At 39.6% G+C, this 24,806-nt stretch overlaps 1 protein-coding gene across 1 annotated transcript in view; it reads right to left on the reverse strand.

Annotated features, from left to right (window-relative positions):
- LOC109921568 (probable E3 ubiquitin-protein ligase HECTD4) overlaps window positions 1-24,806 on the reverse strand; it is a 126,527-nt gene that overhangs the window by 86,045 nt on the left and 15,676 nt on the right. The window contains exons 4-11 of the mRNA XM_048611736.1: window positions 23,809-23,970; window positions 18,057-18,170; window positions 14,869-15,009; window positions 13,726-13,958; window positions 11,429-11,574; window positions 3,742-3,812; window positions 2,541-2,646; window positions 180-300 (exon numbers count right to left, since the gene is read on the reverse strand). Coding sequence (XP_048467693.1) covers window positions 180-300; window positions 2,541-2,646; window positions 3,742-3,812; window positions 11,429-11,574; window positions 13,726-13,958; window positions 14,869-15,009; window positions 18,057-18,170; window positions 23,809-23,970 — 1,094 coding nt within the window. The remainder of the gene's footprint in view (window positions 1-179; window positions 301-2,540; window positions 2,647-3,741; window positions 3,813-11,428; window positions 11,575-13,725; window positions 13,959-14,868; window positions 15,010-18,056; window positions 18,171-23,808; window positions 23,971-24,806) is intronic.

Genomic DNA, 24,806 nt, shown 5'->3' on the forward strand with positions numbered 1-24,806 from the left:
AACTTTCCTGCTCCTCTGATGCTGCCTGGCCTGCTGTGTTCCTCCAGCTCCACACTATGTTATCTCAGCTTCATAAAAGGATATTAGTAATACTGAGGCAGTCTTAGCCATGTTAACTGTACACTGTACAATCAAGTAGCTAGTAGACACATTAATGCTGTTTATATTTAATCACTCACTGGCACTGTAGCAAGAAGCCTGAGAAATTCTTCTTTAGAAACTGTTTGGCACTTTGTGATGAGAATGCAGGAATCCTGTACCACAATCTTCAGGATATAGTGCAGCAGTTCATCATTCAGCCTGAGGCAAGCAGGAACCAGGAAGGAAATGAGACAGATAAACCACAACATTAATGCATTGGGCATATTGAAGGTGTGGCCTACAAATTCCTTTGTTCAAACGTACCAAAATCCTGGCCACTACCTCAACAAAGCTGACCCCAACATTATTAGAATGCTTTAATGGTCACTCTTCCACTTAGGCTATTAGTGTTATAGGAACATTAGAGCATGATAAGACCTCAGCTGCTCGGCACCACAGTCAAAGATAAACACTGACTTACTGTAATTCTGAACAAAAGCTTGTAAAACACAGGCAAAGGCTAACAAAATTAAAATTGGGATGAACATCAAAACCTGCAACCCATATACTCACGAGACACAGTGCATGGATTTTATGGTACAAAACAATATCAGTTTCCTTTTAAGGCAGAGCTATTAAGCGGTTGGAAGACTACAGTCTACTGGTTGACTTATAAAGATGGGATGCATTGAGGCCATCATGTCATTTATTGTAATGCTGTCGAGTGGTTATTATAAAATCTAATTCTGTTGTTAATCAATTCAGCAAAGTTCATTATAAAAAAACTACCAGTGAGAGAATCAGGAGAGGAATTATTGTTGCTACGCTAAAAATATTTGTTGCAACAGTTACCTTGGAGGATTTTCTCCAAGTAACTTTCATCTTCAGCTCTTTCAAAATCTCCTGGGTGCAAAAAGCATGGTTCATTTTTACTAATGCTTCAGAGTCAATCATTTAAACAGAGTTAGTGTTTGGGCTTCATTGTAGGGAATAACGGTCTGGGATGTGGAAGACTCGCACTTTTTGTGTACGTAGGGATCTCACACTCTTAGCATGTAGAAATGTTGGCTTCAATGAGTAAAGGATGCTTCCTCTAATGGGGGAGTCCAGAATCAAGAGGCAGTGTTTTATAATTGGGGGTTGCACTTTTAGGACAGAGGTGAGAAATCTTCTCTGGCAGAGCATTTAGACACTTGGGAACATTCCCTTAGAAGGTAGTGGAGATGGGGTTATTGAATATTTTTAAGGTGGAGGTAAATAGATTCTTGTTAGGCATTTGAATCCAAGGTTTAGATAGATGGGAATGTGGAGTCAAAATACAAACAGCCCAGCCATGATCTCATTGAATGGAGGAGAACACGCAAGGTGCAAATGATCCACCTCTGCTCTAATTAGCATTTTATCGTTATATGCTTGCATACTGTGTGTGGAGCTGTGGGTTGAGTTGGGAGAGAGATATAGGTGGTCAGTCATGATTCTAACATAAATTCTGAGTGAATTCTGAAGCCCATGTAGACTTGAGCTGTTTGGCTTACTTCTGCACCTGTGTCTTATGGTCTTACTAGAGATAACTGATCTAAAAAAAAAAAATCAGTTAACTGTGGATTACAGGGATAAGCCTGGAAAGTGGAGTTGAAGATAAGATCAGCCATGATCTCACTGAATGGTGCAGCAGACTCAACGGCTGAATAGCCTAATTCTGCTATGTCTTCTGGTGTTTCCAAGTATTTTAATGATATTAGTGCACCAGACACAAGTGGTGGCGGCTGGTACAATTACAACATTTAAAAGGCTTCTGAATGGGTACATGAATAGGAAGGGTTGACAGAGATATAGGCCAAATGCTGGCAAATAGGACTAGATTAATTTAGAATATCTGGGCAGCATGGACGATTTGGACCAAAAGGTTCTGTTTTTGTGCTGTACATCTCTACAACTCTGAATGCTTACCTCAATACTTTTTAAACCTAATTTGAAATCTCACTCTTCCCTCCTGCTCCTTGCGATTATCACAAGTATGCAGCCCATCATAGCAAGGACAGTGGGAAAATTTGAACTATGGAATCCTCTGGTGAAGTTTTCAACATAATTCTCAAAATAAAGACATTTGTCCTTTGACCTCCAAGTATCAATATTCTACCTATTTCTAAGACATAAAGAGCACCTACTTTTCTGCTCCAAATTCTGAAGGATGTGCAAGAGAAAGTTGAGAGACAATTATAACAAATTTTCACATTGGTAATTCTTGAAGTTGTATACTCTGAAATCCAGTTGAGTACTATCTCGCTGCATCTGTCAATGTTGATCAAAAGGCAAAGCACTGCTACACCCAAAATTGAAGTACAACTCTTAATTGTGCCTGTTACATTATACATCCCGAGGCTATATCAGTCAGTTTACCCAAATATTTTCTTTAGTGGGAAGAATGCCAGCATACAAATATAGCTGAATCAGTGTACCTGTAGTGATCGTCATCTTCACTCCCAAATCGATTGTTCTGTAGCTGTTCAGCCAGATTAACCAAAATAATATCACGCAATTGGCAAAGACCACTGTTTCTCTGACCTGCAACAAAGAACTGTCTAAGATCAACCACTTTGAACAAAGAAAAAATTTAAATAAGCCTCAGGCCACCAAATTAGAGTTTTATTAGAAGGTGGTGACGTGTGTATCAAGAGATATAAAAATCAGTGCTATCCATCTACTTGCATCTGTTCCGTGATATGCTGATATTAATTATAGGAGGAAATTATTACTTCTATCCCTCTCATCAATTTCCTTCATTGACAAATTATTGAAGTGAGAATTTGCTTCAATGTCTCAAGCAGTACAACTCATGATCATTTGTGAGATTCTTCAATCAATGGTCTACAAGTGCAACATTGATTATCAGTTTTAAATTAATTCTATGATGAAAGGAAGACAAAACATCCAATTAAGTTGTGCCAAAGGAAGGGGACTTTTTTTCCTTGTTCTGTTTGCCTTCACTAGAAGTAACAATCTTACTTCAGAGATTTTCATCCTTGTTGGAGCTAAACTTTAACTCTGGTACCAGAAGTGAAAAGTCTACATTTGACTGAGTCAGCCTGCCCCATTGTAAGTGCACTTTTAAATGCGTAGGATGCATAATACAACCATGCAGAAACTTTCATTTAATCAATTTATGCTCATTGCTTGCTTATCAGCCAATCCAACACTTTACATACCTTCAATGTAAAACAAAACTTCAAGGTGGTTCAGAGGGGGAAAAAAAGCCACCTTAAAAAAAAGTAGCAGCGATCTGGATCGCCAGACTTTCACACAGGTATGTTCCCAATATCAACACATCTTTGCAGAAGCCACCAGGTAGCCACCACTCTTACCATGGAAGATGTGAAGAGATGTCAATCACCCTGAGCTGTTCTAGCAGCCGAGACAAACTATCAGTGAGCCACTGACTACTTAAAAGGAGACAACCAGGGAACTATATTGCTTTTGACCCACTCATGGGAACATGGTGCATTTCAAAGGGTGATGGAAAAATGGGAACGCAAGGGCTAGAAAAACTTAAACACCTATATCAAGATACAAATTAATATTATGAAAAATGTTGTATGTACCTCATTCTCAACAATCTAAATGTACACCTGGTAAATACTTCACAAAAAGCTAATCACTTACCTTCTGTTAATACTAATTTCAGTAGATTGTTCAGTTCTTGCTCTCCAAGATACAGTGTATGAAGTCCTGAGCTACAGGTAAAGAAAAGCATACATTTGGTGTTAGCTGTGGTTTAATAGTGTCATTCTCAACTACAAATTAGGAGGGTCTTGGGTTCAGATTCTTGAACACAAAACCTGAACCAATACTCCAATGCAGTACTGACAGAGTACTGCATTGTCAGAGGCGAAGTCTTTTCAGTGAGACGTTGACCCGAGACTTCTATTCCCTCAGCTCCACGGCACTTTTTTCCCCTTTAAAAAGAGGAGTTGGTGCCCTGATCAATACATACACCTTAAGCATCACGCAAATCAAGCTTGTGGGGCTTGACACAAATTGGCTACGTTTTGTACATTGCAGTGATAATACTTCATAAAAAAAACAAGATTTGTTAAGCACTTGGGATATCCCAAGGTAATAATACTAGTCTTCCTTTTTTCTTTTCAGTAGTAAGGCAACTTTTTTTTTTTTAAAAATTGCAATGTACCTCACTCTTAAAAATAATAAACACTATTGAATTCAACTGCCCCTTTCACCAAATTTCCTTTTGTTCTGAGTATCAAGATAACATTAAAATTCCTTATATCAGTAGTGCTGTCACAGCTAATGAGCAGAGTCACGTGACAGATGACAGAGATGGGTCTCCCTGTGGTGACTGAGGAGGCACCGAGTGGAGATTATCTAAAATAGCAAAGGAGAGGGGCGAAAAGGAATCTGAACTCGTGCTGGGCAGGTGTTGGCTTCTAACAGGCAGTGACAAAGATTAGTCCAAAAACTTGGAAACAAGGCATTCCCCTGTGGTTGCAATCAATCCAGCAAGCAAATATAAGGAAAATATATTTAAGGGAAAGGTGTGCAGAATATACTACAATTAAAAAAAGCAACATTGAGTATAAATATAAAGTTCTTTTAAGTATTTACATCAGATGGGTTGAGAAGGCACTAACACTAAAAGCAATATAGCCAGTGTATTATCTTTTTTATTCCAAGTCATTGTGAAAGTTCATGGTTAGAAGAAAGAAGTTCTTGAGCTTTATTGCCTAAACAATTCATTACAAAACTAGAACCACAACAAGAATGGTTATAAACGGCATTGGGCCAACATCACTAAAAGCACAATTTCCAATTCTGGCCCTCCCAGCTCCGGAAAAATAATATCACTGCTCAGGAGATTAAAAAAACAAAGATTATCAATTGCCAGAAGTTTGTTTACCTAGGAGGATAGATTTAATACCTTGAATTTTTATTTTCAGGTGAGATATTTCGAAGATCTGATCCAACCATTTATGATAACTAAAGATATGTTCAGCAAGCAGGTAAATGATGAGGTGGTTTCAGGTGGTGTGAAGATACTAGCCACTGTACAAACCTAAGAAGTAGGTTCATTGCCTGCACCTTTTCCCATATCTGAGCGGCAAAATGATCTATGAAACAGAACTCAGGAAGCGGTCATGAAGACTTAGAGCTATAAGATATCTTTAGGTGGACTGCTGGAAAATGAAGTGATCATAACAAGAGGTATTACAAATAATTCCTGGATAACTTATGAATCTGGGATTCTTTGGCATAGCCTGATCTCAAATAGTGGGTTCGAGAGTAGATTTTGCCAGAACAAGGCTCGAGTTGACCACAAGTCTCTATTCTACTGCTCTTCTCAGCAGGTGGGCGGAAATAATAACTGCTGCACAGGGATAAAAATCAACCAAATGGTAGGCACAGAAAGTACTAGTCTGAAGGCTTTTGTAGTCCTAAACACAAAAACAGCATTCTCTAATTTTAGAGGCTCATTTTAGACAAATGTCAATAACATTCATGAGGTATGCAGCTATGTTGCAACAATTTAACGATATACTATGATCAAAGCATGTAAAAGATGCATTTGTTTATGCCAAGATGCAAAATGATTACAAGATCAGACCTCTAAACAAATTTGGCATTAAAATTCTTAACTCCATACTGCTCAACTGGTTATGATGCAAAACTACACCGTTCAGTTTGATCTTAAGTTTGAACTCTAGTTATGCAGATAAGGCAGAAATTGGAGCACTACAATTAACTACAGCGCTGCTGGTCAGGGGAGAAACAAAACTAGCTAGGACTCCCACTTCAGTGGAACACAACTCAGGAAAACCATTTAGCACTTCAAGCCTGCACTGCCATTTCATAAGATTATATATAATCTGATTGTGGTTTCAATCCCACGTTCTAATTTCTCCCCCCAAAAAAAAAACATCATTCTACAAGATCCCCAGACGACTTGATAACATTTCAGTTGGTCTAAATGGTGTAAAAGGTTAAAAAGCTTTCTTGATAGAATGTGTTCTTATCCCAGGAATGAGTTACTTGAATCTTCTCTGAACTGTTTCTAAAGCAATTATAACCTTTCTACAATTTTTGGTGATTTGCATACTAGGATGTACAGATCCCTCTTCATTTATGTAACATACTACGTTTCCACTTTTCCTGCTAAAGCAGACAAAGTTACATCTTTTCTATATACTCCAACTTGCAAACTTCTGCCCACTATCTATATGTCTTTGCAGACTCTCTGCCTCGTTACATACTTTCCTATCATCCTGGTGTCATTGGCAAATTTAGCTAGCATACACTTGGTCCCTTCATCCAAATCACTAATTATAGATAGCTGTCTAGTGAACTGATTGGACAGTATGCAAGTGATTTTTAAAAAAAATTAACCTATTTTTCTCATCAACCTGTTCGGAGATGTTATTACATACCTCTGGAGCAGGTAGAACTAGAACCCAGGCCTCTTGGCTCAGAGATAGGGTCACGATCTCAGAGTCACAAGAGGGCCCTCTTGTAAATGTATATGGAGAAGGCATAAAATTGGATTCAGCTGCAATGTTATCAAGATAAATTTTGGCTTCAATACCTTGCTGTGATTTCATTAATCAAAAATCTGTTTTTACTTCAGGTCAGCCTTTTTCCCCCAACAGGGCTTCATTACAAAAATGAATTTTATACAATTACCATTCTCCAATGGTGACAAGACGCTGAATCACTGGAATTTAAAGGACCAAGAAAGGCCATGTGATTGCTGCACAACCTGTTCCTTTGAAATATGCCTCTCATAGTCCTCAACGGTTTCACATGAAAACAAATGACAACGCTCAACTAACATCATTTTACAGAATGATTCTCCCAGAACAGTCCACAACAAAAAGAATGGTCACTGAAAGCCTTTAGCGATATCCCATGAATATTAATTGATGGTTTCCTATTGAGCAAAAAAAAACCTGTTGAACAGCTTAAAGGGCCAAATTTTACAAAACTATAATAAAACTTCCCTAATAGATAAATTAGTGCTCAAAATATCAAGGTGCAGTCAGATTAAGAACAGCACGGAGTGTGAGCTTTCCTGCCTAGCAGGGCAAGAGTATCAGGCTCATGGGAACATCATGGACCTCTAAGACCTTTTCCTAGCCCACGCATCTTCATTTGAAGATATGTTTTGTTCCTTTATCATGCTTGGATTGATATCCTAGAACTTCCTAACCAACAGCATTGCTGGAATATCGCCACGCGCTGACTGTAAAAGTTCAATAAAACATAAAAGTAAGTGACACCTGGTGGTTGAACTGGAGGGAAACTGCAGCTTACTTGTAATGCAACAAGTCTAGTAATCCAGAGACCAAGGCTAACACTGAGGACATGAATTTAAAACCAGCAGGAAAGCAGGTGAAATTTAAATTCAATTAACAAAAATAATATGGAATTCAAAGTTTGTCCCAGTAATGGTGACCATGAAACTCAGTTACTTTAAAGGCCCACCTTGTCACTACTGTCCTTTAGGGTAGGAAATCTGCCATTCTTGCCTGATCAAAAGCCACTGCAATGTAGTTAACTCTTAACTGGGCTCTAAAACTGCTTATTAAGCCATTCCATTCAAGGGCAATTGGGAATGGACAGATGGTGATGGTGATGGTGATAATTTTCCCTTATTGGGTCAGCAGAAAATAACAGAGGGGAAATAAATACCTTTTAAAAAATCAATTTATTGGTTTACGGCAAAGAATCAAAGCATTTAACTGGTTTGCTGTTCATTTAACCATCAGTTTTTCCTGAACTATGTTTTTTTTAAATTGCTCTGCTTGCTCTCATTAAAACAAACTCTCACATTTGGAATTGTGCTTTTAGTACTAACAGGCTCTCAACGTCTCACCTCACAGTCAACACTTTTTATGGATGGTGTCACAAGCACCAGCAGTTACAAGCAGCTAACGCTCATGAGATTGTGGTGATTTGATTGATAAACTTGCCTTATATTGTTTCGGACTCACTTCATGCTGGGGATTGGAGGAGTTAGAATTTGTAAGGACCACTTAGGAGGATTTCTTCACACAGTCTGTGAACAATCCAACCAGGGAAGGGGTTATACTGGGACAACAAGGTGCAGGGCTGGATGAACACAGCAGGCCAAGCAGCATCATAGGAGCAGAGAGGCTGACGTTTCGGGCCTAGACCCTTATACTGGACTTGGTTATGGGAAATGAGCCCAGCCAGGTGAGTGAAGTTTCAGTGAGGGAGCATTTCAGGAGTAGTGACCACAATACAGTGAGTTTTAAAATACTCATGGATTGGGATAACAGCAGTCCTCAGGTGTTAATTTGGGGGAAGGTGGACTACAACAATATTAGGCAGGAACTGGAGAATGTTGATTGGAGCCGGCTGTTTGACGACAAATTCACACTGGACACATGGGAGTATTTCAAAACAGCAACTGATAAGAGTTCGGGAGCAGCACATACTGGAAGGATAGGTATGGCAAGTTACGGGAACCTTGAATAACCAGGGATGTATGACCTTGGTTAAAAAGAAAAAGGAAACATACATAAGGTCTGGGAAGATGGGAACTGATGAAGCCCTTGAAGCAAATAAGGAAAAAGTAGGAAAGAACTTAAACAAGGAGTTAGAAGGGCTAAAGGGGTCAGGAAACGTTGTTAGCAAACAGGATTAAGGAGAATCCCAAGGCTGGTTTTATACATATATAAAAAGCAAAAGGGTAGCCAGGGAAAGGACTGGCCCACTCAAGGACAAAGAGGGAATCTATGTGTGGAGCCAGAAGGGGAAGGTGAGATCCTAAACGAATACTGTGTGTCGGTATTCATCAAAGAGAAGGAATTGGTGCAGGATGATCTCAGGGAAGAGAGTATCAAGTTTCTAAGCCAAGTTGCTACTAAAAAGGAAGAGGTGTTGTGTATCTTAAAAAATATTAAGGTAGCTATGCCCCCGGGTCCTGATGGGATCTATCTCAGAATATTGAGGGAGGCAAGAGATCAAATTGCTGAAGCATTGATAGACATCTTTGTATCCTCTTTGGCCACAGGTGAGGTCCCAGAGGACTGGAGAATAGTCAACACTGTCCCATTGTTTAAGGAAGGTAACAGGAATATCCTGAAAGTCACAGACCTGACAGTCTCATGTCGGTGGTAGGGAAATTATTCTCAGGGACAAGATCTGTACGCATTTAGAAGTGAATGGACTTACTAGCAATAGACAGCATGGTTTTGTGCGAGGAAGGTTGTGCCTCACTGACTTGATCAAGTTTTGAGGATGTGATGAAGATGGTTGATGAGGGAAAAACAGTTGATATTGTCTACATGGACTTCAGTAAAGCCTTTCACAAGGTTCCTCATGGCAGACTGGCACCAAAGTCACATGGTATCAGGAGTGAGCTGGCAAGATGGATGCAGAACTGGCTTGGTCTTGAGACAGAGGGTAGAGGCGGAAGGATGCTTTTCAGAATGGACAGTTGTGACCAGTGGTGCTCCACAGAGATCAGTACTGGGACCTCTGCTGTTCGTGATCTACATTAATGATATGAAGGAAAATGTAGCTGGTCTAAATCAGGTTTGTAGACATTACAGGATTTGTGGAGTTGCGGATATTGAGGAGGATTGTCAGAGGGTAGAGCAGAATATAGATCAGTTGGAGACATGGGCAGAAAAATGACAGATAGAGTTTAATCCAGACAAATGTAAGGTGACACATTTTGGAAGGTCAAGTGCAGGTGGAAATTATACAGTGAATGGCAGAACCCTTAAAAGTATTGAAATGCAGGGGAATTTGGGTGTGCAGGTCCACAGATCAATGAAGATGGTAGTGCAGGTAAATAAAGTAGTAAAAAAGGCCTTTGGCATGCCTGCCTTCATTGGAAGGGGCATTCAGTACAAAGAATAGACAAGTTATGCTGCAGCTTTACAGAACTTCAGTTAGGCCACACTTGGAATATTGCATAAAGTTCTGGTCACCACACTACCAGAAGGATGTGGATATCTAGGAGAGGGTACAGAAAAGTTTTACAAGGACGTTGCCTGGTATAGGGAATTTTAGCCATGAAGAAAGGTTGGATAAACTGGGTTTGTTTTTACGGGAAAGCAGGAGGTCAAGGGGTGACCTGAAGGTTTACAAGATTGAGAGTGGCATAGATGGAATGGAAAGTGAAGCTTTTTCCCAGGGTAGTGGGTTCAATTACTAGGGAACACAGGTTCAAGGTGCGAGGGGGGAAGTTTAATAGACATGTGTGAGGCACATTTTTCACACAAAAGCTGGTGAGTGCCTAGAACACATTTCCAGAGGTGGTGGTGGAAGCAGACACAATAGCAGCATTCAAGAAGCACCTGAATGAGTACATAAATAGGAAAGGAATAGAAGATACGGATCTTCAAGTGAAGACAGTTTTCGTATGGAAGGGCAAAATGTGTCGGCTCAGGCTCGGAGGGCTGAAGGGCCTGTTCCTGTGCTGTACTGTTCTTTGTTCTACATCTTTGGATGGGGTATACTCCACTGCTTCAATGGGAATGCATTTTATGTGTATATTTTCCTAGTCAACCTGTCCAAAGATGTTATTACACACATGGAACTTGAACCCATGCTTCCTGATTCAGAGGTAGGGACACCCCCACAGCTCAAGAGCATTCTGAGCTTACATAAAAGACTGGGGCTCCTATTGTGCAGTGGTAGTGTCCTTACCTCTAAGCCAAGAGGCCTGGGTTCAAAGCCTACCTGTCCCAGAGATGTGTAGTAGCATTTCTGAACAGGCTTGTTAGAAAATTTCTCAACTCTTAGCTTTGCCAGACTAGGTAGAACAGCTGCGTGCAATCTTCTCCCTAACGTACATTTACTAAGCAACCACTGGGAATAGAAAACAAGCACTTTTCCTCTCATGAAACAAAGGGGGCTAATGTCAATTTTTATATTTCGACCAACATTCCATTTGAAAACAGCAAAATCTAACACTCCTTTTAAATTAATTAACATTCTTCAACCTACATTTCCATTTAGCCTCTAGGGCTCACAATAACCAAAATAATTCTCAATTAGAGATTAGGTGTTGCATCTTGACTAACTTGATGGATGGCAAGAGCACCCCACCGAATCAGCCGTGTTTCCCATTTATAAAAATCAAAATGTTTGGGCCTATAAGCACAAACCTCATGTAGGAGATTCGAACAGTTATACAAAATTCAGGTTAGTGTATTACCTCCTCAATCTCAGATTTTCTCAGATTTCAGCATTAAGTGCCAGCAGGATGATTGAAAACATTAATACATGTAACTAAAACACATTTTAAGACAAAAGATTTTAAAATAATAATACTGCATACCTTGCAGCATTAATCACTTACCTAATAGCCAAACACACCTCCTTCTGAATCTCTTCACCAATTTCATTAACAGGAGTTTTTAAAAGCTGCCAGAGCAGTTGTTCAGATCGACGTACAATCTCACGGTTTCGCTCTGTTTGCGGGTTGAAGAAAAATTTGAATATTACCTATAAAGGAAAGAAAGGAGTACTATTATAATCAGATTAGCCCACTAGCTGTGGATTTTTAACATATAAAAGCCTAACCAAATTTCAGTTTAAAAATATACTGCAGCACTTCCTTACTGCTCTCCATTTAGAAGCAATATCATACTTCAAAAAAAAGTGTTATATAGTCTTATCTATCTGCATGTAATTCCCAATATTTTTCCACTTTAAATTCCGATGTTCACATCTTTAAAGAAAATTACCAACATACTGTAATTAGACTTTACTTAAAGTGGAGGCACTGTAATGCATTTCCTTTCAAACGGGGACAGTTTCAGAACCTTTCAACTCCTTCGGCCCATTCTACCATTCAATTATATCGTTGCTGATTTGTATCTCAACTCCACTTGTTCATCTTTACTCAACTTCCATAGACTGAATGTTTACAGCCCAGAGACATGCCATTTGGCTGACCGTGCCCATGCTGCTCAACAAATATCCTATTTCCCAGCTCTTGGTCCATTGCTCTGAATGCTATGGCAATGCAAGTGAGTACTTAAATATTACTTGATGTTATATATTTTAAGTTTATCAGGTTAACCATGATTTCATTGGATGGTGGAGCAGACTTGATCAGCTGAAATATCTATTCCTCCTCTGTCTTATGGTCTTACATAATTTCTCAACTGCCTTAGCCAAAAAAAACTGAAGTACAATGTTGAAAGCAACACCCCTATTTTTCTTTAGCGAAATAACTAAAACAACTTGAATTTGTCTACAGCTTTAATATAGCAAGATGTCTCAAACTAATTAAGTTTTGACTTTTCCAATCCTGATCAGGAGCAGAGGAAGAATAGCAAGATGTGGAAAGCAGAAATGTGGCAAGATGACGCTCAGTGATATGGGACAGGTCAAAACAATCTAACACTGAAGGCATTTTACGCCAAAGAAGTTTTTTTTCTTGTAATTTTGTTTGTACAGAGGGTGATTTAGTACTGTAGCCTCATGCAGTAGGTGCAGAATCTGGTCTCTTTAAACTTGCTTCTGCCTATTAGATAATAAAGCAAGGTGCAGAAAAAACAAGAGCTTCATGATGCTTAGCTTCAGTCCCTGAGAGCACTGCACAACAATTAACTGACTAAATTAGCCATCCAGGTCTAACAAGTACCTCAGCAACATGAATCACTTAGTGATTCAAGTCTAGTTTTAAACTTTTGCACAAGGTGGCAGCTCTGCTGTCAGATTAAAACAGTGAGAGATGTTTACATAAATAACAGAGTGTGGAGCTGGAGGAACACAGCAGGCCAGGCAGCATCAGGGGAGCAGGAAAGTTGAAGTTTTGGGTCGGGACCCTTCTTCAGAAATCAGGGAGGGGGAAGTGAGCTCTGAAATAAATAGAGGGGGGCTGGGGCTGGGGAAGGTAGATGGGATGGTGATATGAGAGTGCAGGTAGGGAGTGTTGGGGATTGGTCAGTGAGGTGGGAGGAGCGGATAGGTGGGAGAGATGATGGGCAGGTTGTGTCAGGTCAAGGAGGCGGGGATGAGAGGGAGGGTTGGTCGTGGGATGAGGCCAGGGGTGGGGAGATTTTGAAACTGGTAAAAGTCCACATTTAAGCTATTGGGCTGTCGGCTCCTAAGGCGGAATATGGAGTGCTGCTCCTCCAGTTTCAGGTGGCGTCATTGTGACACTGGAGGCGGCCCAGGATGGACATGTCACCCAGGGAGTGGGAGGGGGGAGTTGAAATGGTTTGCGACAGGAAGGTGTTGTTTGTTGCAAATATAGCACAGGTGCTCTTACGAAGCAGTTCCCGAGCCTCCGCCTGGTCTCACCGATGTAGAGGTGGCCACATTGGGAGCAGCGGATGCAATAGACTACATTGACGGATGTGCAGGTGAACCTCTGTCTGATGTGAAAGGTTGGCTTGGTGCCTTGAATGGAGGTTAGTGGGGGAAGGTGTAGGGACAGATGTAGCACTTCCTGCGGTTGCAGGGAAAGGTGACGCATCAGTAGTTCTTACTATCTCTCAGAGATTTTCTCATTACTTCTTCACGCAGCCTTGTATAGATAAACATTCCAAGTACCACACTTGAAAGGTAAATCTTTGAATTCGAGTGTGTCTACAAATTTCATTATTTCAAAGGTCAAAGCGAAAATGCAATGATATACCATACCTGAAAAACAATAAGAATACAGCGAATAATGCAGGCATCCTTATTTGCCAAGGCCTTCTCCATAATGTCACATATACTACTGAGGTGCTGAGCTTCAATGGGGTGTTGCTTTCCCAGGAAGTTCGAGATTGGTAGATTAGCACTAGCAGTCAGTAAATTTAGCTGATGAATGCACATTGCTCCCACATGATGCAAAAGTTGGTTAATTACATTACTAGTTGACACAGATTCATCTAAAACACGGAACACAGACAGTAGGAATTAAAAAGCAGTGACTTATGATCTCTCTCAATACAAATATAAAACTACAATTTGTTACACATCATCAATTTTGTACTATTTGGGTATTATCTTTCTTCGGATATTGCCGCCAGTATGCAACTAACAATTTTGAATGATCAACAACAATCCAACATAAAAGGCATTTTTAAATTTTATAGTCCTACTAGAGATCACCAAATGTCAAACTCCTTCAATAGATTGTGCTGCATTATTAATAGTCTACGTTTGTCCCCGACTTAAGCTGACCTTGGGCACTAAATATAGTTCGCATACTACAAAGCAAAAACTGTTATTTATTCAGGCAGTTTTGGAAGCACTACACTTAAGACTTGTGCACAAATACATGTGTGTCTATGTCAAAGTGATATTGTTAGATTCAGATGATCCAAAAGGAAGGACTGGTGGAACAGAAAAGACTCAACTCAAAGACGAAACTGCTGCTTTACAATCACTTCAGTGTGCTGAGTTAACTGATCTTGGGTCAGAGATTGCATTGCTTTTGCCACTCTTGATTTTGTGGGTTGTGGGGAAGAGGAGTAATGAGCTTTCCATTTCCAATCATTACTGGTAATCCTCGCTAGAAACTAAACAAAAAATAATTTGGGCATTGATCTCTAAATTCTACTGTTTAGATTAGTCAATGAAGAACAGCCATCTGAACAAGAGACCATAATTCTGCCATTGCCTGATGCAATCACACACAATATGATTTAGCACCTTTCAAGAAAAATAAAGTTAAACTATTGGAGGGAGGGAAGGGAGAGCAACAAGCACAGAAAATAAAGTCACGCAAATTACATAAATTAAACCAGTAGTGGAAATTAACATACAAGTCCAGAAAATGCAGTCAAATGCACTAACCTTTTGGTTCAGGGATGATGTGGCTAACACCCAGTCTTTGACAGACATGATGAAAGGCCTGGTTACCAGGGTTACACCATTGATCCATGTAGTCACTAGAGCATGTCCAAATCATATTATTCATGGCATCATAGCAGGCTCCTAGTACAGAAAATTATTAAGATGCAACCAACTAATATCATAAAAGCCTACATTTTAAAAGGTGCATCACTACCAATAAATATAAAGCAAAGGGGAGGTACTTCTCTATGAAACAACAATCAAGTCCACCATAACAATTCTAACTTGAATTTCTTGTAATTATTTAGCAAAGGGAGCACAGCTTGTTTTCTCCTTCGTTTAATCCAGGCCTATCCCTCTCATCAAGAAAATAAGGTTGTGATCAGGTTCCAGACTTTCACCAATATTGCTGTGGTTAACCGGTCATATGCAACATTGACCGAGTGATATCTGCACCACAAGTTTCTTCCAGTGCAGTGCATAGCTATCTTTTCATTCCAATACTGACAGTTAGAGCTTCAAGAATTTCTAAGACAACTTACGTATGCAGTTTGATCACACAGAAGTAAACCTTCCACCAACTATGGATTTAATCAGAAGATGAGAGATTACGCTTCATTTCCTTTTAAATTAGTTAAGTAAATACTGATCTTTGATCTGCTTTCTTCTATGAATTACTGAATAGGCTACAATTCATAATGCCAGGGATCAGCAAGTTCAGTTATGCAGTCAGAATAGTGAATATGGGAATATACTCCTTGGAACAGGCCAGGTTAAGTGGACTTTTAAGAGGTTTTCAAATTATAAAGGGATTTTGGTAGATTAGATAAGGAGAAACAGTTTCCACACTGACTTAGAGTGTAGACTTGAGGTAAGTGGCATCAAAGCTAGAAAAGATTAATGTTTTTCAATGCAGCAAATTGCTTCAAGAGGTTAGTTATAGCTTACATCAACTCTAGCCCCCCAGCCTGCCTGAATCCTCTGCAATTTGCCTTTCAGTGAAACACATCCATAGCGGGTGCCATTTCCCTGGTCCTACACTCATCTCTGGAACATCTGGATAACAAGGACACCCATGTCAGGCTCCTACTCATCAACTACAGCACTGCCTTCAACACCATAATATCAACCAAACTAATTTCAAAACTCAGACCTAGGTCTCAGCTCAGCCCCCCACAACTGTATCCTCAGCTTGCTGACCCACAGACTGGAATCAGTGAAGACAGACACAGCATCTCCTCCACAATAATTCTCAACCCCACAAGGATGCATACACAACCCCCTACAGTATTCACTGTACACTTAAGGATGTATAGCTAAATTCCATACGAACGCCATCTACAAGCCTGCTTATGACACCACAGTTGGAGGCCAGATATCAAACAGTGACGAGTCAGAATACAGGAAGGAGATAGAGTGCTTGGTGTCATGGTGCATTAATAATTTCTCCCTCAATGTCAGCAAAATAAAAGAACTGATCATTGACTTCACAAAAAAAGGAGGACACGCCACAATCTACAACAACAGAATTGAGGTGGAGCGGGTCGAGAGCATCAAGTTCTGAGGAGTGATGATAACCAACAATTTGTCCTAGACCTCTCAAACTGATCAGACAGTCAAGGCAGCACAACGATGCATCTTCTTCCTCAGGAGGCTTAAGAAATTTGGTCCATAAGGTCCTTCACCAACTTTTACAAATGCACCATAGAAAGCATTCTATCTGGGTGCATAATGGCTTGGTACAGCAATTACTCTGTCCTGGACTATAAGAAACTACAGGAAGTTGTGTGCACAGACCAGACCATCACGGACGCCAACCCCCCAACCATGGACTCCATTTACACTTCTTGGTGCCGCAGAAAGGCCGCTAGCATTATCAAAGACCCCTCCTAACCCAGTATTACTCTCTTCCAACCTCTTCTGTCAGGCAAAAGATACAGGAGCTTGAACACACGCACCAATATGTTCAAGAACAGCTTCTTCCCTCCTGTTATTAGATGACTAAATGGACCTCTCTAATTTCAAATCTAATGTTGATCTTTTGTGCACCTCCTGTGCAGTTGTAACCTTGTACGCCTCGTTCTAAGCACCCTATATTATGTCCTTGTTCGCTATGATCTGCCTGTACTGTTTGCAAAACAAAACTTTTCACTGCACTTTGGTGTATGCAACAATAAATCAAATCAAATCATATATTATTTGAAATACGCCACCTGAAAGGAAGGTGGAAGCAGAATCAATAGTAACTTTCAAAAGGAAATACAAAATACTTAGAGGCAAATTTTACAAAGTAATAGGCAAAAAAAGTAACTGGACTAACGACATAGCTTTTTCAGAGGTAATACAGGCATGGAGAGTCACATTAGTCATCTCCTTTTCTAAATCCCAATAACATTTCTTTTTTCAGCATTGATTTTTTTTTTGTGCTTGCAGTTCCATAAACATTTGAAAAAAAGGCAAGTCAGAGAACTGTTTTACTCAACAAATAATTTGAATGTTGGTGCTCATAAAAAACCCAGCTGTGACCACCAGTCGATTTGAATCAGCTGGCAAGTTTGTTCACCCCAGACAAGAGAGCTGCTGCATCTCAAACTCAATTCAAATAGGACCTCTCTGACAAGCCTATCGATCCATACTGGAATTTGATTGGTCAAACATTCCAAATTTCCTGAGAAATGCAGAAAAGGTCAAGTACTATCCTATGTGCAGTTATTATGTAGCTATAGAAAATGGATAGTGGGAAAGTAATTGCCATAATGACATTACTCAGAGCATGACAATACCTTATCACTACCTTCAAGCACAATTAGTGACGGGCAATAGAAACATGCACATCCCATGAACAAAAAGAAAAGGAACCTATTATTCATTTATAAATGCAAATATGTTTTTGTATTGACTAATTTTTTTAACCTTGGAATAGTGTAGCCATGAGCTAAATTGTGCTTTTAATGTTAATTCTAGAATAGAAAACTGTCAATAGTCTAAATGGCAGAACCAGACAGATAAATGCAGGGCTCACAGAACCTGGTCTTCAAATTTAAAAGCAACCTACATCTCCTGTCACTTAGAATAAGCTACTTTATAGTAATAGGCAATGTTAAGAGCTCATGGTTTACAACCTACTTTTAACTTAAAAAGGTTTCAATATTATTTGAATCATTCAACTTGCAATATATTCTCCTTACCCAGTCCTGGAACCAGAGCTCCACGCCCAAGAGAACTGCCAGCGGCATCAATCAAGTCTGCTCGGCTGCTAAATTGGCCATCTGAAATGTTGAAAACCAGGCTAGAGGACAGGACTGAACAGAAAGACACCAAGTTTTAATGAGGACTCAAAGTTACCAATATTTTACTCATTGCTTTAGAACCTTCCTTGAATTCATACTTTTAATGTGATATTATCCTATGTTGTGATTGTGTGATATTAATTTAGCACCTCAAATTGCTCTTATCACTGTGACTATTAAGTGACGAGCCAGTATATGCCCCAATCTTGCACAACTTAAACGTTCTATTCTAACACCAAGCATTTTTGCAAGAATTCAACATAGAATGAAATTGAGTGTTTGCCACAGTTCAATTGGGTTGAATGTAAAAACTGTCAGGTATGCAACGTGATGCGCCACTCAAATCTCAGGCCAGGACATCTCTGCTATACAATTATAAATCTTTGTATTAGATTTTAAATGAAAGCTATTGGCTAGATAGTGACAAACACCACCAGTATTTTGACTGCACCTTGCCTGAATGGCAGCAAATAAAATCTAGATAACACACAATGTCGTAACATAACATACAAAATTGCAAATGATGGAAATCAAACAAAAAATAGAAACTACTGGAGAAACTAGCAGGGAAGGGCCATTTGTTGGGAGAAAACAGTTTATGTTTTGAATTCGGTGACTTCATCAGATACACACCATATTTTGTTGTTAAAGTACAATACAATGCAAGTGGAAGGACTGCTAGCTTCCCAGTGACTAAAGTTCATACTCAACTGTATTGTGAAAGATAGAAAGGGCATAATTACCTACTTTACAATAAAAGCCACATGATTCATAATCATGCAAACCGCAAAACTATAAGAAATGGGAACAAGAGTAAGCTGTTCAGTCCCTCAAGCCTGGTCCATCATTCAACAGGATCATGGCCAATCAGACATTCCTCACGCCCATTTCCCTGCAAGCCAATAAGGGCCAGGAGACTTACCCGCCTTTAGCCCCATTAGTTTGATTAATACTACTTCTCTCGAGATGGTAAAGGTACTTAATTCTTCTCTTGTATGCTTTACTAATGGGATATTGCACCAGAAAGATTGAGCCAAAATAGCTGTTTAACTCTGCCATTTTGTTGTTTCCCATAAACACCTCCCTAGATTCATTTTCTAAGGGGCTTTTACTCACTTTGACCTCACTTTCTTTTCTTCCTATATGTAAAGCAGCTCTTACAGAGTCAAGAGTCATACAGCCTGGAAACAGACCCTTCAGTCCAAATCGTCCATACTGACCATAATTCCAAACTAAGCTAGACCCATCTGCCTGCACTCGGCCCACATCCCTCTAAATATTTCTTATTCACGTACTTATCCAATTTTCTTATTAAACTTGTAACTGTACCCACATCCACCACTTCCTCTGGAAGTTCTTTCCACATACAAGCCACACAAAAAAAAAACCTGCCCCTCATGTCTTTTTTAAATCTTTCTCCTCTCACCTTAAAAATACGCCCCATGGTCTTGAAATCTCCCATCCTAGGGGAAGACATCTACCATTCACCTTACCTTATATCCCTCATGACTTTATAAACCTCTAGAAGGTCACCCCCTCAGCCTCCTGTGCTCCAGTTAAAAAAAAAGTCTCAGCCTATCCAGCTTCTCCTTATAACTCAAACCTTCCATTCCCGGCAACATCCTGGTAAAGCTCTAATTGTCACCGAAAGAACTGCAGGTACTGGAAGTCAGAAACTGCTCGAAAAGCTCAGCAGGGCTAGCAGCACATGTACAGAGAAGTCTAAGTTAATGTTTCAGGTCCAGTGACACTTCCTCAAAACTGAATTCTCAATTTATTCCAGTCTTCGGGGCTATCGCTGGCTTTTGTGCTTTTTATTTCAACGTAATACACTCAACTTCTTTGGTTAGCCATAGTTGGTTCATCTGTCTCTTAGAATCATTCCTCCTTACTGGGATATATTTTTGCTGAGTGTCACAAATTACCTCCTCAAATGTCTGCCACTGCTTACTTACTGTCATTCCTGCTAATTCTGCCTGTTCCCTTCAGCTAACTCTATCTTCATTTCATTGTAATTCCCTTTAAGTTAAGCAGTCTAGGTCCCAACCCAAGTTTCTCACACTCAATCTGAATATTAAATTCTATTATGTTATGATTAATACTTCCTGGAGGATCTTCTGCTAAACTCATTGATTAAACATGCCTCATTACCCACAAACAGATCCAAAACAGCCTGCTCCCTGGTTGACTCCATGACATATTGCTCTGAGAAAATATCACAGTTACCCTTTCCAACTTGATTAACCAAAACAACAAGATTAAAGTCACCCACACAGTTATTGCTCTAGTCTTTATAAATGCTCCTGTTATTTGTTGATTTATAGCCTTTCCGACAGAGTGGCTACAGTTTGGGAGTCTGTACACAATACCTACCAATGTTTTTCTTCCCTTGTTCTTTGCCTTTACCTGAGCCCAAATGGATTCTACATCATCCAAGCCCAGATCATCTCTCTCAATTATCATTTCATTTCTTATTAACAGTGGTTCTCCATCACCTTTTCCATCCCTCCTGTCTCTCTAAAAGATCAAACATCCCTGAATGTTTCTCAGTTTTGATCTCCTTGTAACCAAGTTCCCATAACAGCTTTGAGATCACATTCTTTTACCTCAATTTGCACCAGTCTGTCTACCTTATTCCGAATGTTTTGTGCATCAAGAAACGAAGCCTTTACGTTTGTTCTATTATTATCAAATTTCCATACACATGGTTTCTTGGTGCAATATGACATTCACACATTCAGTCGCTTCCTTTATATTTTCTGGTAATCCCTACCTTTTCCTTTGATTTCTGTCCCATCAGAACATCTCCCTCTTTCCCCAGTACAGGTGCTAATGTCCCATGAATTTGAACCCATATCTCCCACACCAATCTTTCAACCATGCATTTCTCTTTAATCTTGTTGACTGTGTGGCAATTAGCTTGTGGCCCAGGGAGTAATCCAGAGATTACCATCTTTTTGGTTCTGTCTTTTAAATTTAGACCTTAACTGCTCGTATTCCTTCAGCAAAACCTTTTTCTTCATTTTACCTGTACCATTGGTACTTATGTGGGAAACAACAACTAGATCCTTCCCCTCCCATTCCAAGTTCCTTCACAGCCTAGATGAGATATCCTGAACCCGGGCACCAGACGGACAACACAGCCTTCTGGACTCTCGATGCTGGCCACAGAGTACACTGTCTATTCCCCTGACTTCACATCCCCAACTAGAACTACATTTCTCCACCCTCTTAAATGGCCCTCTTCACTATGGTGCTATTGCCAGCTTGCTCATCCTCCCTACAGCCTGTGCTCTTGCCACACAGGGACAGAGAATCTCAAACCTGCTACATAAGCTCAAGGACTAAGACTCCTAAAGCACTGCCTCACAGATTCCTCAAATCCCCTAAATTCAGTTTATTTAACTCATTATTATTGATAAATGCTAGCTCACCTCCAAACACATTTATTTCTCTAGTCAAGCAAGTGGTACAGGTAGCTCAGCCCTAGGATGCCTGATGGCCAGCTGAAACTTTATGAGAGTATCTCAGATTCAATTCAATTACTTTGTTTTTAAAACCTTTAATTCCCATAACAAAAAAGTACCTCATCTTTGCTTATCACCATGACTAGACTCCAGAGTTGCCAGCCACCCCTCAGCCATTAACCTCCAGAAATCTTTTCTTAATTTTTCTAGACCTTGGTGTGGTCTGAGGTGGATGCTTTAAATCTTCACACACTATTGTGCTCATACATTAAAAGTTTTCCTTGCATATTATTTTAAGAAACTGTAAAGTCTGTTCACTGTAACACTTATTTGATAATAACAGTTAATATCTAACTATGCAAAATCAGTGCATTTTTACAAAAAACTTGATATTAAGTATTGTGTCAGAAGTACTTCTAATTCTAACAAATTGTTTCTTAATAAAAATGTGCTAGGAACAATCAACTCTGATACAAAAACAAATTACTCTAAATTCTGGAAATCGACAATGAAAACAGAAAGTGCTGGTAATACGGAGGTAATCAGACAATATCAAAGGGAAAAACAGTTAATACTTTAAGTCAATTACAGAACTCAAAAAATATGAAGAGAAGTTATGAGGCTTTTAAGTTCAGAGGCACAGAAAGTATAGAGGGACAAACTTCAACCAAGTTCTTTAATAGAATAAATGGTGAGACTGGCAATGGAACAAGTAACTAAACAAAAAGGAGATTCAAGAGGAAGTGACATGAGAATGAATCACAACTGTCTGTTTAAAAAAGTGTGGTTATGATTTCATATCACTTAACTCAACGTTAAGTATATAAGAGGGGCTGCTGTTCTTTGAGTTACCATAGAGTTTCAGCAGAAATGGGCTCAGTGCCAAGACTAGAGTGGAATGGGTTCGGGAATTAAAATAACATGCAACTATTGGCAAAAGGAGTGACCTAAAATATTATCTTCAAAGATGTTGCCCAACTTGCTGTTTTCTGTATTTTCTACTTTTACAGACACTTAACAGTTAACTGGTTTTGTACATAACCAGTATAGTTTGTACTAAGCAATTAAAGTCCTCTACACCTCACTGTAAGAGCTACCACAAAAGCTCATGCATGAAATTTGTTGACTCTCACTCCACGCATCCCAGAGGCGCAAATGTACATTCTGTCCTTCTAAACTTTGACTTATTACAATTGAGATGGAAGGAGTGCACTGTCTTTTTTTACTTCACTATTCCAACGGTCACAACATAAAATTTATTGTTCTATTGATTCCCAAAATGGCCAATCTCACACTTTTTCTGTATTAAAATAAAAAATCCGTCAACTAGAATACTTAATAAAGAAATGTTTTATTATAAGCAAAAAAATGTGTTCAATGCCAAAAGGGGTAAAGCAAAAGGACTTTTCTGTGGAGAGATTCGCTTTGAGGAGGAAAAACTACAATGGTCAAAATCAATTTTGGCCAAAACGTACTACTAATCGATGGGAATTGAAGTACATGGTGTACAATGTTCAGATGGCTGTCAGTGTAGCGTTCTGGCATGTGTAGATTGGTGTCACGAAACATAACTGGATGTCTGAAGGAGCTTTTCCATAGCAGCTCACTCAGGAAACAAAAATGAGGAGGATTGTTCTGGAAGCTCTTAAGAATGGAGGGTTCAGACTAGATAGAGATTCAGGTACCACGCCAACCCACAAATTTTTTTCCAGAAACAGGAGAGCTGTCAGGCAGGCCATCGACTGAAAAATCTAACTAAATTGCTGAAACCAAAGCTATAACCCGACAATTGTAAAGCCAGACAGGGGGATCTGCAGTAAACAAGCAGTTACCACAAGACAGGTGATTTTCAAGAAATGCTTTATTAAAAACAATTTTCAATACCCATTCATTGGTCTCTTAAAAAATATCCAGATATTCACAACCCTTCAAATTCAAAATAGTACTTTCAGGCAAATAATCCTGTGCAGCTGAACAAATAGTTACTGTATTGATGGCAGGAATTTGAAACATCACAAACAGTACACTGGCACACCAATGAAGTATACTGCTGTCAATGATCTTCAAGTACTGATACCACACAATACTGATTTACACACTTCAAATAACTAGCATATTAAAGGCAGTGGTTTCAGCATCCATACTTAAGTTGAAAAGGATTTTGAAAAGCACATTTGACTTACCTTTTAAAGAGGACAATCCACTTGTGCCACCAAACAGAGAGCGTGTTGCAGAACTCCCAGATCCTCCTGGTGGTGCACTAAGCATAACCAGGTACGTTCCGCATGTATACATCGGCGTCTTCCTTAATGTTTTCAAGGGCAAGCCACAGCTTGTATTTGCAGCTACATTTGGGTAAAAGAAGAGAAGTCACATGTTGGTAATAGTTAATACCTATCTCTCAACAGGTAAAGGTGGCTGATCAATCTTTTGAGTCAGTAAAACAAAGAACTGGGGATGCTGGAAATCAAACAAAACCAAAAATTCCTGGAGAAACTTGGCATCTGTGGAGAGAAAGCAGAATTAATGTTTCAGATCCAGTGACCCTGCTTTAGTTTCTCTAAAAGAAAGTTGGTTAATATAAAGTCTTCAACATGGATAAATCAATTCAGTTTCTGGCCAATGGTTACCATTCACCCCTCCCCCCATACTTCTAGTGGGAGATTCATTGACAGCAATGCCATTGTTCATTTGCATTCAATTCTCTCTCTTGTTGGACAGGGTCATTGTCTGTCACTTGCAAGACACAAAATGTTCCTGGCCACTTGCCAGCCCAAATATGAATATTCATTTGGACATGGACTGTTTCAGTACCTGAGGCATTTACGAATTAGTGCTGAACATTGTGTAATCAGCAGCAAACATTGCCACATCTGATCTTATGATGGAGGGGTCACTGTTGAAGCAGCTGAAGGTGGTTGGGCCTAGGACACTACCCTGGGGAACACAGGCAGAGATGTCTTGAAGTTGAGATGACTGACCTCCAACAACCATAATCATCATTCGTTGCGCTAGTTATGATTTCAACCAGAAGACAGCAGATCATTTTCCCTGGTAGTAGGAACTGCAGATGCCGGAGAATCTGAGATAATAAGGTGTAGAGCTGGATGAACACAGCAGGCCAAGCAGCATCAGAGGAGCAGGAAGGCTGACGTTTCAGGCCGAGACCCTTCTTCAGAAA

Source organism: Rhincodon typus, chromosome 24, assembly GCF_021869965.1.
Source record: "Rhincodon typus isolate 14 chromosome 24, sRhiTyp1.1, whole genome shotgun sequence".
Classification (NCBI taxonomy): domain Eukaryota; kingdom Metazoa; phylum Chordata; class Chondrichthyes; order Orectolobiformes; family Rhincodontidae; genus Rhincodon; species Rhincodon typus.